This window comes from Gopherus flavomarginatus, chromosome 3 (genome assembly GCF_025201925.1).
Source record: "Gopherus flavomarginatus isolate rGopFla2 chromosome 3, rGopFla2.mat.asm, whole genome shotgun sequence".
In the NCBI taxonomy this organism is placed as follows: domain Eukaryota; kingdom Metazoa; phylum Chordata; order Testudines; family Testudinidae; genus Gopherus; species Gopherus flavomarginatus.
The window spans coordinates 41,957,447-41,973,846 of record NC_066619.1 but is presented as its reverse complement, the minus strand read 5'-3'; the positions used below and the strand labels follow the sequence as shown (position 1 = coordinate 41,973,846).

The window sequence follows — 16,400 nt, the reverse complement described above, 5'->3', positions numbered from 1 at the left end:
GGTTTCTGTGATCCAACCCATCACACCGGCAGCAAACAATACTGACTCTCAGTGCCTGACAGAACCTCAGGGATTTATTTCTGTAGTGTACTGGTTGCCAGGTACGGACTATGGATGGTTTTTGGTATCAGAGAGACTTCCCTTCTTGAGAACTTATTTCTGTAGTACAGAGGAGACAAAGCTCTATATGGTGGAGGCATTCCCCAGCGTAACCAATAGGATCAATGATGGGACTGGTATGATACCAGGGGCCAATTGTTTCTAGATCAAAAAATTCCATTCAGACAACATCAGGGGCTTCCAAGCTATTGGTAGCAGGCGCTGCAGCAGAGCAGTTACTGTTAGTCTTGGAGTTGGCACTGAGATTGATGGAAATAGTACCAGAAGTTGCTGGTGCCATAACAGATCCTGAAGTGGGAATCAATGTATGCACCACATGTGACAGGTCTGGCAAGGCACTGTCAGCCTGAATAATCAGCAAAGCTGGTACTGAGAGGCTTAGGAGATCCTTCACGGATGTGTAAGCCTCTGAGGCAATCACAATTGAAATGAGCCTGTGCCTTGCTTGGAACAGAGGTGAGGCTCCAGCATCTGAGACAAGAAAGTAATCCGTCTTGATGGCCCTGGAATCAACACTCCGACCTTGTCAAGCCACTAGTATATGGCTGTGACAGATATAATATGCTGCAATATCCTAGACAAACCTTATGGGATTAAGTTAAACCTTACTGAATCAAGTATTTTAGGAGTCCACTGTATTAAAAATACAGAAGTTTACGTACTATAATAGGATTGTATGGAATTTCTTTTAGAGAAAAACCATCTCTGGGAAGTATTAGGAATGCCAGACGACTTTTTGGGACAATACGTGTGAAATGAATTTCCTAGGAGAAACTTGAGTGAAGGAATGCAAATGACCCACTTCCAAATCCATCCTTTTGAAGCTGAACCTTGAGCAGAAAACCACTGTATGGCTGACTACCTATTCATGGTTTCTTCAAAGTCCCAAATTGGATAAATGAGTAACTTACAAAATCACGAGGGTTCTTGTTATGAGCCAAGGGTGTTATGAATCTGCATCTGTGAAAACTCTTGGGTGGGGTTTTTTGAAGGACTGCTCACCTGCCTGAACCCATGTTGGAGTTGGGGTGATCTCTGATAAGCTTATTAACATACGTGTAGATTCTTTTATTGTTTCTAATGTGTTTTATTTTCAATGTTTTCACCTTTAATTCTTAGAAAGAGCTGTGTGGTAACTCACTCTGTGGCAATTACACTGTGTATCATCTCTGAAGAGAAGACAAATGAGGTCTCTTTAGGCAGCCTGTCTTTTGCTGAAGGTTTCACAGTATAGTCAGGGGATTGTGCAGCTTGGAAATGCCCAGACAGAAGGAAGAGAGATAGGTGCCTTCAATCAAGAGAGCCAATGGCTGGGGAGCTGGAAGCCTAGAGTGGGGGCTCTTGCTGGACCTTAGAGGAGAAATACAGATGCAGTTGTCCTGAAATGTGATGGCAGCATCAGGGAGGAGTGGGCTGAAGGGCGTGTACTACTTTTGGTACCTGAGTAGCTAGCCTCTTGGTTGAGGAGTCCCATACCAAGGACTCTGATGTGGAAATCATTCTCTGCTTTGGCAGTTGTGGATGCCCCAAGCATTTGTCCCCCTTTGAGGTATGGCAAAGGGGATCTCGTCCCATCTCTACCCCCAGATAAGGCCGAGAGAGCACTCCTGGAGAGGAAGGAACTCTCTCTAGTCGACCGAGGCTGTACCAATGCTGGGCAGAGAGGGGCCTTCAAGAGGAAATACCTGGGGTGTTCTCTCTCCCCCTTAGTTCTTGTCTTGGGAAATCAAACACCTGTCCCTGATGTGACCCTCACCTAAGCACTTCAGGCTATGAGAGTGAAGGCCAGTCACCAGCATCAGTTTGTGACTCTTAGAGCAGAGTTTGAAGCCAGGGGACAAGGAGGTGAAGCGACTAACCCAGAGAATGGGGGAGGGGGGAGGTTGGATTGTGCTGCACGTTCACCCTAAAACCACAGCCCCTCCTTTTAAATGGCCAACCCAACAGGCTTTGCTTGGTATGGGAAAGGAAGGTGCTGCTGCTTGAAACCATTCCCACTTTATGAAGGCTGAAGAAGCCGAAACCCTTTGCCTTACCATGGCTGCCTCCAAGCTGAATTCTGTTGCCCAGCTGAGCGTGTGTGATATCTTACACCAAACCAGCAGGAACTCAATATAAGAGGCAAAATGCGACCTTGTACCGAAAGCACACATGATATGTAATGTGAATCACTTGATTCAGTGTGAAATAGTCTTCCCTTTGTTCACTAAAATGTATCTTTTTACAAACTACTCTCCCTTTTTCCCCCCCTGCAGCTGCAAATGTTTCTACGCTCCCCTTATCATCTCCGTTCCAGAGGCTAGCGCAAATTAGAAGGCAAAAAAAAAGCACTCGCAACGAGATGTTCTCGGAGCTCATGCAGTCCTCCTGCACTGAAATTGCTCAGCAGAATGCCTGGAGGCAAACAATGGCAGAGTCCAGGAAAGCGTTAAATGAACGCGATGAGAGGAGGCGCATAGACCACCACTGCAGCCCCTGTATAACCGCCTGCCCTCCTCCCCAAGTTCCATATCCTCCTCACCCAGACACCCTAGAATATGTGTGTGCGCGTGGGGAGTAGGAGGGGAGAGCGGGAGGCTACGGGCACCCAGTCACTCCACCCCAAAGGATTGTCCAGGCAACAGAAGGCTGGCATTCATTAAGTTTTGAACTGTAGTGTGGCCTTGCCCTTCCCTCCTCCCTTCATCCACCACCCCAGCTGGTGCTTCCCTCCTCACCCATGCCTTCCGGGCTACCCCTATTTGTGTGATGAATTAATAAAGAATGCATGATTTTGAAACAATAATGACTTTATTGCCTCTGAAAGCAGTGATCGAAGAAGGGAGGTTGGTTGGCTTACAGGGAAGTAGAGTCAACCAAGGGGCGGGTTTTCATCAATGAGAAACAAAGAGAACTGTTACACCGTAGCCTGGCCAGTCATAAAAATGGTTTTCAAAGCTACTCTGATGCACAGGGCGCCCAGTTGTGCTCTTCTAATCGTCCTGGTGTCTAGCTGCACATAATCGGCCACCAGGCGATTTGCGTCAACCTCCCACTCTGCCATAAACATCTCCCCCTTACTCTCACATATATTACGGAGCACACAGCAAGCATTAATAACAATGGGAATATTGGTTTCGCTGAGGTCTAACCTAGTCAGTAAAATGCGCCAGCAAGCTTTTAAATGTCCAAATGCACATTCTACCACCATTCTGCACTTGCTTAGCCTATAGTTGAACTGTTCCTTACTACTGTCCAGGGTGTATGGCTTCATGAGCTATGGAATTAAGGGGTAGGCTGGGTCCCCAAGAACCCACAACTATAGGCATTCCAACATCCCCAATGGTAATGTTCTGGTGTGGAAAGTAAGTTCCTTCCTGCAGCTAGCTGTTCAAACAGACCAGAGTTCCTGAAGATGCGAGCGTCATGCACCTTTCCCAGCCATCCCATGTTGATGTCAGTGAAACGTCCCTTGTGATCCACCAGTGCTTGCAGCACCATTGAAAAGTACCCCTTGCAGTTTACATACTGGCTGCCAAGGTGGTCCGGTCCCAAGACAGGGATATGTGTTCCATCTATCGCCCTACCACAGTTAGGGAACCCCACTGCAGCAAAGCCATACACTATGACCTGCACATTTCCCAGAGTCACTACCCTTGATAGCAGCAGCTCAGTGACTGCGTTGGCTACTTGGATCACAGCAGCCCCCACGGTAGATTTACCCACTCCAAATTGATTCCAGCTGACCTGTAGCTGTCTCACATTGCAAGCTTCCAGAGGGCTATCACCACTCATTTCTCAACTGTGAGGGCTGCTCTCATCTTGGTATTCTTGGGCTTCAGGGAAGGGGAAAGCAAGTCACAAAGTTCCATGAAAGTGCCTTTATGCATGCGAAAGTTTCGCAGCTACTGGGAATCATCCCAGACCGGCAGCACTATGCGGTCCCACTAGTCTGTGCTTGTTTCCCGGGCCCGAATCGGCATTCCATGGCATGAACCTGCCCCATTACCACCATGATGTCCAAATTGCCAGGGCCTGTGCTTTGAGAGAAGTCTGTGTCCACATCCTCATCACTATCTGGATCGCACTGTTGTTGCCTTCTTACCTGCTTTTGCAGGTTCTGCACATATTGCAGGATAATGCACGAGGTGTTTACAATGCTCACAGCAGCAGCAGTGAGCTGAGCGGGCTCCATGCTTCCCCTGGTATGGCATCTGTAGGAGAGCAGACTTGCAGCAGAAGCGTCGGGGGACGACTGTTAGCACCGCACACATTTCCTGAGGAAGAACACACATACCCAGGAGCCCATGACAGACAACATGGAGAAATTTGCAAGGCAATAGCAGCAGAGCAGAGTTGCAGCGGAAGCGGTGTAGGATGATGGTTTGCAACCCTACTGCACCACCTCCTGCCAGCAGCACCCAGGACACAACAGCAGCAGTCTCAATGAGTTGAGCTGAGCTGAGCAGGCTGCACGCTTGCCGTGGTATGGCATCTGCATGGAAAAAAGGCGCAAAACGATTGTTTGCCATTGCTTTCATGGAGGGAGGGGAGACTGATGACATGTACTCAAAACCACTTGTGACAATGTTTTTGCCCCATCAGGCACTGGGAGCTTAACCCAGAATTCTAATGGGCAGTGAGGACTGTGGGAACTCTGGGATAGCTAACCACAGCGCACCGCTCCGTAAGTTGATGCTAGCTACGGTAGTGAGGACGCACTCTGCTGACTTAATGTGCTTAGTGTGGACATATGCAATCGACGGTATAAAATCGATTTCTAAAACGTGACTTCTATAAAATCGACCTAATTTCGTACTGTAGACATACTCTTAGATGCATCTAAAGTCCTACCTCTTTTGGGGCAACAAAAGCTCAAACTATTTATCAAAGTCTCTCAACACATCTTCCTCTCTCTGATCTCAGTCTTCAATCCACTTCCACTACTCTGGAGTCTTCTCCTCCAGCTCTGAGGCTGAGTACTGGCTCCTCAGAATGAGTCTCTCTGAAGGCTCTGCTCTTTTGCAGATTCTGACTCAGGCTCCTTCACTGGAGTCCCTTTGGGTTCTCCTCTTCAGACTGAACCATCTCCCCTTTTATGAGCACCAGGTATCTGTTTAGTTATCACCTGATGCCTTCCAGTGCTACCCGTCTGGTTGAGAAGCAAGTAATTAGGTGCATATGACACCTGTCATAATTAATTAGAGATTAAATCCTTTCCAGCCTGTGATTGGGTTACAGTGGACAATTGGTAAAGAAAAAGAAAAAAAAAAAGGACAAAAGGAAGATCTCAAAGACCTGAAAATGAGTATCACTAAATAACTGACAACAAGAAACTAACTAAAAATGGTTTGTTTGCTGACGGAACAAACAGACAACATGTTTCGATCACCAGCCATGGACAGTAAGAAGGAACTGAAGGACGGGTGGGGAGGCTCCATACTTTATATCCTCGGCTCAGAGCACGAGAATACCAGGGTAGAAGTGTGGCCCCTATTACTACTACTAAAGAAAACTCTCCAGCACAACCTAGTCCAATGGACATACGCAATCACTCAAAGAAGAATGAACAGATTCAGGGGTGGCAACAGAACTGGATTCATTTTATATCAAATATTCTTCCAGTTAAATTTTGCACGTAGGTGGCTGAACAAAATCATATTACAGCAATGAAAAATTTTAAGGATACAACAAAACACATATTTTTCATTAACTTTGCCACAGCAGATATTTTCTATGGTCCCTATTCAGCAAGATACTTAAGCAATTGATTTTACACATGTGAACAGTCCCACTGAAATCATTCATAGGAATTGTAGCAGTTTGAAGTCAACGGAACTATTAACGTGCTTAAGGTTAGGCACCTGCTCATTATCTTGCTATATTACAGGCTGTAACAGATAAACCTTTTTTAGGGAATACAGTAATACAGAGTAACAACAATGGAAATTTCAGCTGCAGCAGCTCTCCAATCAATGTATATGCATGGAACAAACATGCAAATACATTTGTTTGATAGAGTTTTGTCATTTTATATTTTTGTACACTTGTATATTTTTGTTGCTACTGTTGTAAATTTTTAAGGATTTTTTTTTCCTTGTAGATTATCCAATTCAGCAATCCTATTTAAATTCATCCACATGATACCCAATAATCCTAGATGTTGAAGATGAGAAATTAACTAAAACATTTACAGTTACCACCTTCTATGATATGTGCTTACCTTCATCTTTCTTTTCTTTTGATTTTGTGGAATTTTCTTCTCTCTTTTGCTTTGCTTCTAGTAGTTCACGTTTCAGCTGGCGTACTTCTTTGCGTAGTTCCTCACTGCAAAGAGAACAATATTTACATGAGTTTAATCTTCTAAGAATGTAAAGCCACTCAGGAGAAACAGAGTCAAAGTTAATGGGCAGTAAATCTCTGATGTAAACAAAGGGAATGTATTGCCTCACTCTTGTTAAGTTTGGCATGAAGAACTTGGCTTAAAAGTCAATTGGAACCTTAAAAAAAGCTGTTCTTTACATTAGCAAAGACAACAAAAGAGTATGATAAATGGTTTCTTTTAAGAGCCCATTAGAAATATGTCAAACGCAAAAGACAACCAGAACAGGGACCCTACATTTATACTTTGATTCATTAATTTAACATTGTATAATCCATAATACTTAACTACAAGAACCACACTTAAAGGAAATAAAAACCAGTGGGATCTCAAAACAAACATAACATTGTCTTGTGAAATGCAATTTACTAAAGTGATAATTCTTCCAATCTAAGATTTCATAAATGGAGTTGATGAATCTGCAGATATATGATCCAATACCAGATTAAGTATTTTTTAAAAATATATTTTGAGTGTTATGAACTTCACAAAACAATGAACATCTGAAAAAGGCAGAATGGAAAAAACCAAAAGGGTGAGACAGACCTTATATTACCACTGAGTGATGAGCCTGTTTTGTTAGTTTATATGATGTTTTCAACGTTTTCTGCTGAACTTTCATATTATGATCAGAATGATACTTGTTTTCTTTCAATTACTTTTTCATGGGGGATTGTTTCTTTGGTTCTTCAATTATTAATAAAAATATGTACATGAATTATTGACTGTCCAAAGTTATCCCCCAAAAGTGTTTGTTCAATTCTTGCAAAAGACAATCCTACTGTATGAAGGGATAATTCATTGAGTTCCAAAATGAAGTCTGGTTAGTGATAGAAAAAGCGTGAAAGACCTGATTACTGGTCACTATATTTCAAGCTTTTTTGGTATTCTAATTTATATATTCTCTGTTTTGCTTTTTAAGTTGTAACTAATTTAGAGCTCATGAAAGTGACTGAATAGCAACACTGGCTAGAACCGTACATAATGCAGGAATGTGCTGTGCAAGCTTTCCCCCACAGTTCTGTCAGTGCACTTTAATTCTGATCTGTAATACCCTTGTTATTCCTTTCCTGGGCCTCTCGAGTCAAAACTTGGAATTATGTGCTGATTAATTCTTTTGATTTTTATTTTTAATCGTGTGTGAATGGGATGCTTGTGAAAAGTAGCAGAATAACTAGAACATGAAATCCCTGATTTATTTACACAAAAGGTATAGCATGGTCAGGAATAGTGCAAACTCTGCCCTATTGTCTGAAGGGACCACTTAGGCTTAGAGGACAGTCTCGACTCTATGCTTATTCTGTCCTTCACATCTGTACGATACTTCTGTTGTTTCACTTTGATAACAGGTGCAGGAACTCTTCAGGGTAGCTGCAGGTTAATTCTTGCTGACTCACTTAGGCTTTTAATGTTTACTCTGAATATAAAAGAGATTGACATATCCCCTAGAGAGAAAGCTTAGATCTGGGATGCACAGACCAAGGAAGGACCCCTAAGTCAGCTAAAACTGGGCCATCTTTAATAATGCCAGCAACCACTTCCTCCCCGAGGGCAGCTTCACCCGATTTGCCGACTGGAGGTTTATCAACATAGGCTGGCTCCATTGCATCCCACTGAACAGAACCGTCCGCCACAGGAATTGGGACAAGCAAAGTGTGGCTACACCAACAAGATGCTACTCCACATCCTGTGTAGCTGCAAGCTTGGAAGATGCGACACAATGCCATCCAAGATCACCTGGACAGAGCTATTCCGCCACCTGTGGGGAAGGTTGCCATAAATTCTGCCATCCCCAGAACCAACAGCCAACTGCGACTGGACATCACCAATAAGGACTGGAAGATGATCATCATGATAGATGTCATAGTGCCTTTTGAGAACCGGACCCCGGCCTTCTATGATGCCCAAGCTCAAAAAGTAGAGAAATATGCCCCTCTGGTTGAAACCTTGAGAGCTAAGAGTTACCGGTTCCAGACATAGGCACTGATTGTCGGAGCCTTAGGTGCATGGGACCCTAGTAACAAGCGAGTACTGATAGAATGTGGAATCAACCAACACTATACTCAGTTGATGCATCAACTCATTGTGTCAGATGCAATCAGGTGGTCAAGAAATAGCTACCTAGAACACATCTCCAGACACTGGCAATACCAGGAGGGATGAGCTGGAGTGCTGATGAGAAGTGCAGTCAGGAAAGTAACAAATACTTTCCCTCAGATTGTATTTTCTAAACAGACAACCAACCTCATTCTCAATTACTGAGAGTGACAATCTCTACTCATTGATATATTTTGCTTTCCACAACCAAATCCCTGTACAATTTTTTATGAGTGATGTACCTTGTGAACGAGCAGTATCTGTGGAAATGCATATAGGAGAGAACCTCCCCAATGGAGGAGGAACACATTGACACTGGAGCCCAGGTTGTGATTCTGGAAGGAGCAGAACTGCTGTCACTTCCTGTTGCATCATGGGGCGATGAGGTCTATCAGAGGAAACCCCCACCTCTGGAAGACTGAAATTGCAATGTCTGGGCAAAGGGACCACTTGTGGCTGTGGAACGACCTGCTGAGGTGGTCCGCCAGCTCGTTCTGTACCCTGGGGAGGCATGATGCCTGCAGGTGAATTAAATGTTTTACACAGGAGTCCCACAACATAATGGCTTCCTGACACAGGGAAGAGGAGAGTGCACTCCCCTGTTTGTTGATATAGAACACTGCTGTCAGATTTTCTGACATGACTGATACACATTGTATGGTTTGGTAAGGACAATGTCTGACATGCTAGGCACACCGCTATTAGCTCTCTGACATTGACGAGGAGAACCAGATCTGCTTGCGACCACAGGCCTTGGGTTCTGTGGTCTCCGAGATGAGCTCCTCATCACCAATGACAGAGATGGCTGTAAGGCAGAAAAGGGGCCCGAGCACACCTCCTGAGCGTCAATCCACCACCAGAGGGAGACAAGGACTGGGCGAAGCAGGTTCACAATCCTGTCCAAGCTGTCCCAGGCTGGGCGATACACTGACATGCGCCATGACTGGAGCAGTCGAAGCCTGAGTCTGGCGTGCTGCACCACACAGGTACAGGCAGCTATGTGTCTAAGCAGTTTCAGGCAGTTTCTCGCTGTAGTGGTGGGGAACTGCATGATGCCTTGGATTATGTCGCTGAGGACCTGAAACCTTGCCTATGGCAGGAATGCTCTGGCTTGGGTCGAGTCCAGCACTGCGCCTCTGAACTCTATCCTCTGGACAGGAGACAGAGTCGATTTCACTTCATTTAGAAGTAGACCCAGGCTGTCGAAGGTGGCTCTGATAAATGTGACCTGAGTTTCCACTTGGGCCCTGGAGCAGCCTTTGATCAGTCAGTTCTCATGGTTTGGAAACATCTGTATCAGATGCCGCTGCAAGAACGTAGTGGCAACGACTGCCATGCACTTGGTGAAGACTCGAGGTGTTTCTGACAGGCCAAACGGGAGGACAGAAATTGGTACTGGGTACCGCTGACCACAAACCTGAGGTACTTTCTGTGGGGCTGAGTGATTGTGATGTGAAAGTACACATCCTTCAAGTTGAGGGCGGCATACATATCTCCTGGATCTTGTGAGGGGATGATGGCAGCTTTAAAAGTGTCTGGGATAGAGAGAGATTCGAACTCCTCCACCTGTCACTGTCTGTCCAGAGAGTCGCTGGGCGCCGGGCTCAACGGTCCCCTGCGGCGAACCGAAGTCAATGGCGCTGATTCCTGGTCTTTGGGTGCTGAGTGCTCCTTCATGGGACGCATTGCTGTTGCGCTTGGCGCTGCCTTCGGCACTGGGGAATGACCCGGCAGTTGTCTTGTGCTGCTTGTGCAGTGCTGGTGAATGCGAGCAGTGCCTGGTTTATTTGCGTCGCCTGCGGTGCTGGGGAGCACCAGTGCTGAGGGTCTCTTGAATCAGAGTCTTTCCTTGGTGCCATGTCCTGCACCAAGGCTGGGGCGCTACGCACTGATGCACTCTGTGCTGCATCCCGGCGCACCATGGCGTGCTGTGGACAGACAGCGGACTTCATCAGAAGCTGTTTCAGAAGAAAATCCCACTCTTTCTTTGTCCTAGGGTGGAAAGACCTGTAGATTTTGCACCTGTCTGTTTGGTGTTCTTCCCCCAAACGCTTCAGGCATGCGTTGTGGGGGTCACCTGTTGGCATGGGCTTACCACAGGTCCTGCAAGGTTTAAGCTCTTGGCCTTGAGGCATGCCCAGGACCTGAGGGGAGGTAAGGGACAGGGGAGGACCCCGCACCCTAATCTGAACTACTTATATACATAGACATATATATAGACTCAAGAAGAAAGCTAAGGGAAGCACTTGCTAGGAAAGCGAATGCAGTTCCAACGGCTGTCACAGACAGTAAGCACAGTTGCCAACTTTCACACGGTAAATAAGCACCCCAACGTTCACAATAAGCCAAAAATCAAGCTAATCCCGTTTCAAAAGAAGGCCAAAAGAAGCCAATCCCTATGTGACTAGCCCCCCTCCTCCCCGCCCCACAGTGTGCAATCTGGGACTGTGGTTGGCCCGCTGTGCACCCCTGACTCTCCCCACACCCTATTGCCCCTGCTTGCCAGAAGCAGATCAAAAAAAAGAAAGAAGCAACAAATCTACAACAAGCAACAAGCCAAAAACTAGCCAACAAGCTACTCACAAGCCTATTAAGCCAAAAACAAGCCCAATTCCTATGTTTTTTTCACTGGTTTGGCATGTCTGATGGTAAGAAGGAACTGAAGAGGGGTTAGGTCAGCAGGATCACATATTGAGCGTCATGAAGGCACCATTCCAGGGGGCTCCACAGCCAACCTGACGGGAGCTGCTAAGGGAAAACTTTCCAACAACCATGCATGTGGCGCGTGCACATCTGATTAGAATTGACACGAACAAGCACTCGAAGAAGAATGTTATTTACATGCACAAGGTTAAAGTAATTGCCAAACAGAGATAAGGAGAATTTTTTCCCCCGAGTGTGATGAGGATTCATTTTTCATTGATTATAGGTTTGGATCAGGTAAATGTAAGTGTATTTCACATGATCAGTGCTCCGTGATTATACACAGATATTGCTGAAATTCTGTCCTCTCCACTTTCTTCTTCTGTGTTTGCATCTAATTTGCTTTGGAATGATTGTTCACTGTTAATAAGCCTTCATCTGAACTTGGATTGGCATCTTCAAAGAAAAATCCAGGGACTACAGGAAATAGGACCTCAATTTGTGGTGAATCAAGATTCTACATTTCTTTGCTCAAGATTTCAGGTGTCAGCTCGTGTGTCTTCATGACATTTTAATTACAGTAATTTGCAGTTTGCATTTTGCTGATCTAAATTCCCCGTGCCTATTCTTCATTTACCAACCTAAAACACATGAATGTAATGTCCTTGGCACAGAATGGTTGCCATTATTTCCACTCAGAGAACAGAGTAGATTACTGACAGTAAGTAAGCCTCATGTAGTGCATACAACATTTAGAGCACTTTAGGATAATTTATCTATCTTGTATATACTGAGTTAAAGAACATCATGCCTATGTGGCAGGCCTTGCCACACTGCTTCTTGCAAATTAAAGCGAGATATTCCAAAGAATACCTCTTAAATTCATTCATCAACATTAATCTCACCAACAATTATCAAAACATTTAAAGAGCTTGCCATTCATTGCTGGTGATATATATTTCTAGCCTTCCTAACAGTGCACTGCACCACTTCTGTAAGTGGATGTATATTTTTTTTTATTTTGAGGGGTGCTAAGTGGTTCTCATGACCACTACAATAATTTTCAGATTGGATACTGAAATTACTATAATTAAACAACTGCTACTTTAGATGTTCAAAAATCACATTGTACTCCATGAATACAAGAATCTCACTTTATCTTTGAGACTGGCCAAAGGTACCTTTATTTTAAACTAGTGACACTACTTCCATTCAGTTATTAATATTTTAAGGTGGAAATATATTTTCCCCACAGTACAGTATCTGTAATTTAGTTCTTGTCTCTCTCAGCTTCTGTTTTTTAAAATACTTTTTTCATAAAAAGTGGTTTGGTTGTAATCCATCCTTATTTATTTGCTATTTCACCAAACTTTAAGAATCTTTTTGGTATTTTGATCCAGTTGTTCATCCAATGCTGTTTTCTTTTCTACAAATAAGAGTATGTAGAATCGGTTTCCAACCTGATTTTTTAAAATCTTGCAAGAGTTTAATTCCCATGAGACTAAGATCAAAAGAAAATAAGAAGTTAGTAAATGAACTCTTTTCATTCAGATTATAAAAGCAGACTATGGCTGCATAGTGAGCAGTTCTAAAATTTGCCCTGAGGTGATTACATGGTTGCCTCATCATCTGGCATTGATAAAATTTGTAAAATAGGTTTGATGCTGTTCTACAACTCTGGCATTATGTACTTCCTGTGTAGATTATTGTTGCAAGAGCAATGTTTAAATCACACTTTGTGCGCACACCATGCGGTGCTTTCATTTCTTCATTGGCAGTCATAAGGCCTTGATTATTATCTATAGATTAGTGGGCAGTCACAAAAACACTTTAATTTGAGATACAGTTTCCCTCTCTTTTGTACAACTTATAACATTGTATTTTGAAAAATTACATGATAGAAACAACTCTATGATGTTCGAATCTTTCACATTTCCAGGATATGACTGTTGCAGGACTAAGTCAGGACTATAGCAATGTCATTATCTGTTGACATGGCCTTCCAAACTAAAGCTCTATTATTACATCATCTTTGTGTAAATTGTATTTTCCCCAGTTTTAAAAGACAACATTTGTAGAGCACATGGCTAACTTGAGCAGGGCACCCAAACAAACATCAAGTTTCTCCTACTTGGCTGTGGCATAGACGGGACTCAGTTCTTCTCTAATCACATATTTTCCAGAATACTCAATGGCATGAATTCATCAGATGTCAACATTGTATCAGAGCAGTAGATAAAAGATTCAAGAACACATATAATTACACTGCTCTACAGCCAAAATGCTTCTGAAATAAATGTAGTCCAACTTTACTAATTCTGGGTCACTGAGAAAGAAAATGATGCTTAAAATTGTTGATTGGCTCTAGTTTTCAAGATATGCTATTGGGTCAGTATCTACGACCCTTGACTTGGGAATGGCGGAGGATAAGTGAGTTATAAAGGGAAGGGATCTCAATTTAAACCAGAAATGACTAAAATACATCTTTGACTGGATCTATGAATAAATCTATGACTGGGTTTGGACAGTACTTGCTTTTTACGCAAAACAATGAATGATGCAATCTGAAGCTGGTATTGCATCATACATGATAAGAATTGCATCATGTTATTCCTAGGAGTCATGGATGATGCAATCATAACGAAGCTTACATCACTCTGCTGAACAAATTGCCCTATATCAGCTCTAGAAATCATACAGTGTCGTGCTCTCTTATTTGTCAGTGTTTGATTTTGCAAAGGGACACATTTCTGTTCAGCCAAAGTGAGCAGAGATGCCTCGTACTTGCGTGAACAGTGCAGATAACTTCTGCTATGTTTGTAGTGAAGTGACTTTTGCATCACAAAAGCGCAGTATAACCACTATGGTTAAGAAAGCCTATCACCTTGATTTTGGCTGCAAAATTGGAGATCAGGACAAGAGGTGGGCCCCGGACATATGCCAAAACACTTGTGCAACAAATCTTCGCCAGTGGTTGAACAGGAAAAGGAAATCTATGCCTTTTGCAGTGCCAATGATTTGGAGAGAGCCAACAGATCATACCAGCAATTCTTACTTCTGCATGGTGCCTCCAGTTGGGAAAGGTGTGTCAAAGAAGAAAAAGTGGACTGTGCATTATCCAAACATTCCATCAGCTATACACCCAGTACCCAACGGAGGAGGACTGCCGGTTCCTGATGCACCAGAATCATTCTCACTTGAGTCAGACGAGGAAGAGGAAGAGGATGAAACTTCTGGTCCTGAACCATCAATGTCACAGGACCCACATTTTCTCTCATCCTCCTCCTCTGAAACACACCTCATAACACAAGGTGAACTGATTGACCTTGTCAGGGATTTGGAACTACCCAAGAGTAAGGCAGGGCTGTTGGGCTCCAGACTACAGCAGTGGAATCTCCTGGCAGGCTATCAGGGCAAATGGAGCCCATCAATGCTTGCAGACTATTGCTGGACAGTGACAAGAGATGCTCCATTTAATGAATACAAGAGACAAGCCAAGAAGCGCCGAGTAGACACTGAATAGGACTAAACTATGTACATAATAGTTTTTTGCCTTTTGTTTCATACTAAATTTTATTTATATAACCCTTTTGCTGATTTTTGAAGTGTTACATAAACAGGACAGGTGAAATATTATCATGTAAAGCAATCATAAACACATGAAAAGACCTAGGTTTACAATTTATGATTAAAACTCTACTATCTACACAATATACACAGACATAAAATGTAAAAGCTTAAATATCTTAGAAACAGTAGCCAATCAGTTGTTTTAATTGTCATATTTGAATTCAGCACATCAAAATATATAATAAATATCACATTTTATCTCTGAAGCAGACGACTTCTCAAAAATTGTAGACCAGTGTTATTGATGGGATCATTATTGGCAGGTGAATCAGAAGCATGCAGAATAACTGTAGTGTAATCCTATCCATTCTAGTTTCACATTATTCATCTTAACATTAATACACAAAAAAAACTACAATTTTGTCCTATGGTAGATGATATAACACTGTAGAAATAAAGCCAGCCTTATTTCTGAATGTTTCAAAACCTGACTGTAAAACTGGCACTTTAGATGAAAGAAACTGTATTCTAGGTGCAACTTCATTAACACCTCTATGCTGGAATTCCAGCATCCTAATTATACTCCCCTAATCACATATGCCAAACAACAAATGACTGTTTTAACACCACTTGCAAGGATGATATGTAGTAGTGTTACTATTTTATTTTAATACCCTCTTATGATAGACAATAAAACTCTGAAGTGGGATAATTAATTCAGTGGCTGTAGCACTGCCTGAGGCTATGTCAACACTATGGGATAATTTCGAATTAACATAAACCATTTTTATAAAACAGATATTACAAAGTCGAGTGCACGCGGCCACACTAGGAACATTAATTCGGCGGTGTGCGTCGATGGTCCGAGGCGAGCATCGATTTCCGGAGCGTTGCACTGTGGGTAGCTATTCCGTAGCTATCCCATAGTTCCCGCAGTCTCCTCTGCCCCTTGGAATTCTGGGTTGAGATCCCAGTGCCTGATGGGGCAAAAATCATTGTCGCGGGTGGTTCTGGATACAGCCTCACCCCTCCCTTCGTGAAAGCAGCAGACAACCATTTCGCGCCTTTTTTCCTAGGTGAACTGAGCAAACACCATAGCATAGCAAGCATGGACCCTGCTCAGCTCAATAGCGCAATCGTGGACGTTGTAAACACCTCACGCATTCTCATGCTGTCTATGGTGAACCATGAACTGCAAAGGCAGGCGAGGAGGCGGCAGCTACGGCAGCGCGGCGACGAGAGTGATGAGGACATGGACACTGAATTCTCCCTAACTGCGGGCCCCTGTGCTTTGGAGCTCCTGCTGATAATGGGGGAGGTTCTACCCACTGAACACCAATTTTGGGCCCGGGAAACAAGCACAGACTGGTGGGACCGCATAGTTTTGCAGGTGTGGGACGATTCGCAGTGGCTGTGAAACTTTCGCATGCATAAGAGCACTTTCTTTGAACTTTGTGACTTGATTTCCCCTGCCCTGAAACGCCATACCACCAAGATGAGAGCAGCCCTCACAGTGGAGAAGCGAGTGGCAATAGCCCTCTGGAAGCTTGCAATGCCAGACAGCTACCCGTCAGTTGGGAATCAATTTGGAGTGTGAAAATCTACTGTG

General features: G+C 43.7%; 1 protein-coding gene across 8 annotated transcripts in view; it reads right to left on the bottom strand.

Moving 5' to 3' along the window:
* Positions 1-16,400, bottom strand: part of CWC27 (CWC27 spliceosome associated cyclophilin) — a 222,219-nt gene that overhangs the window by 85,302 nt on the left and 120,517 nt on the right. For all 8 annotated transcript variants that reach the window (XM_050947030.1, XM_050947032.1, XM_050947029.1 and 5 more), the window contains one exon: positions 6,323-6,426. In XM_050947030.1, the coding sequence (XP_050802987.1) occupies positions 6,323-6,426 (104 nt within the window). The remainder of the gene's footprint in view (positions 1-6,322; positions 6,427-16,400) is intronic.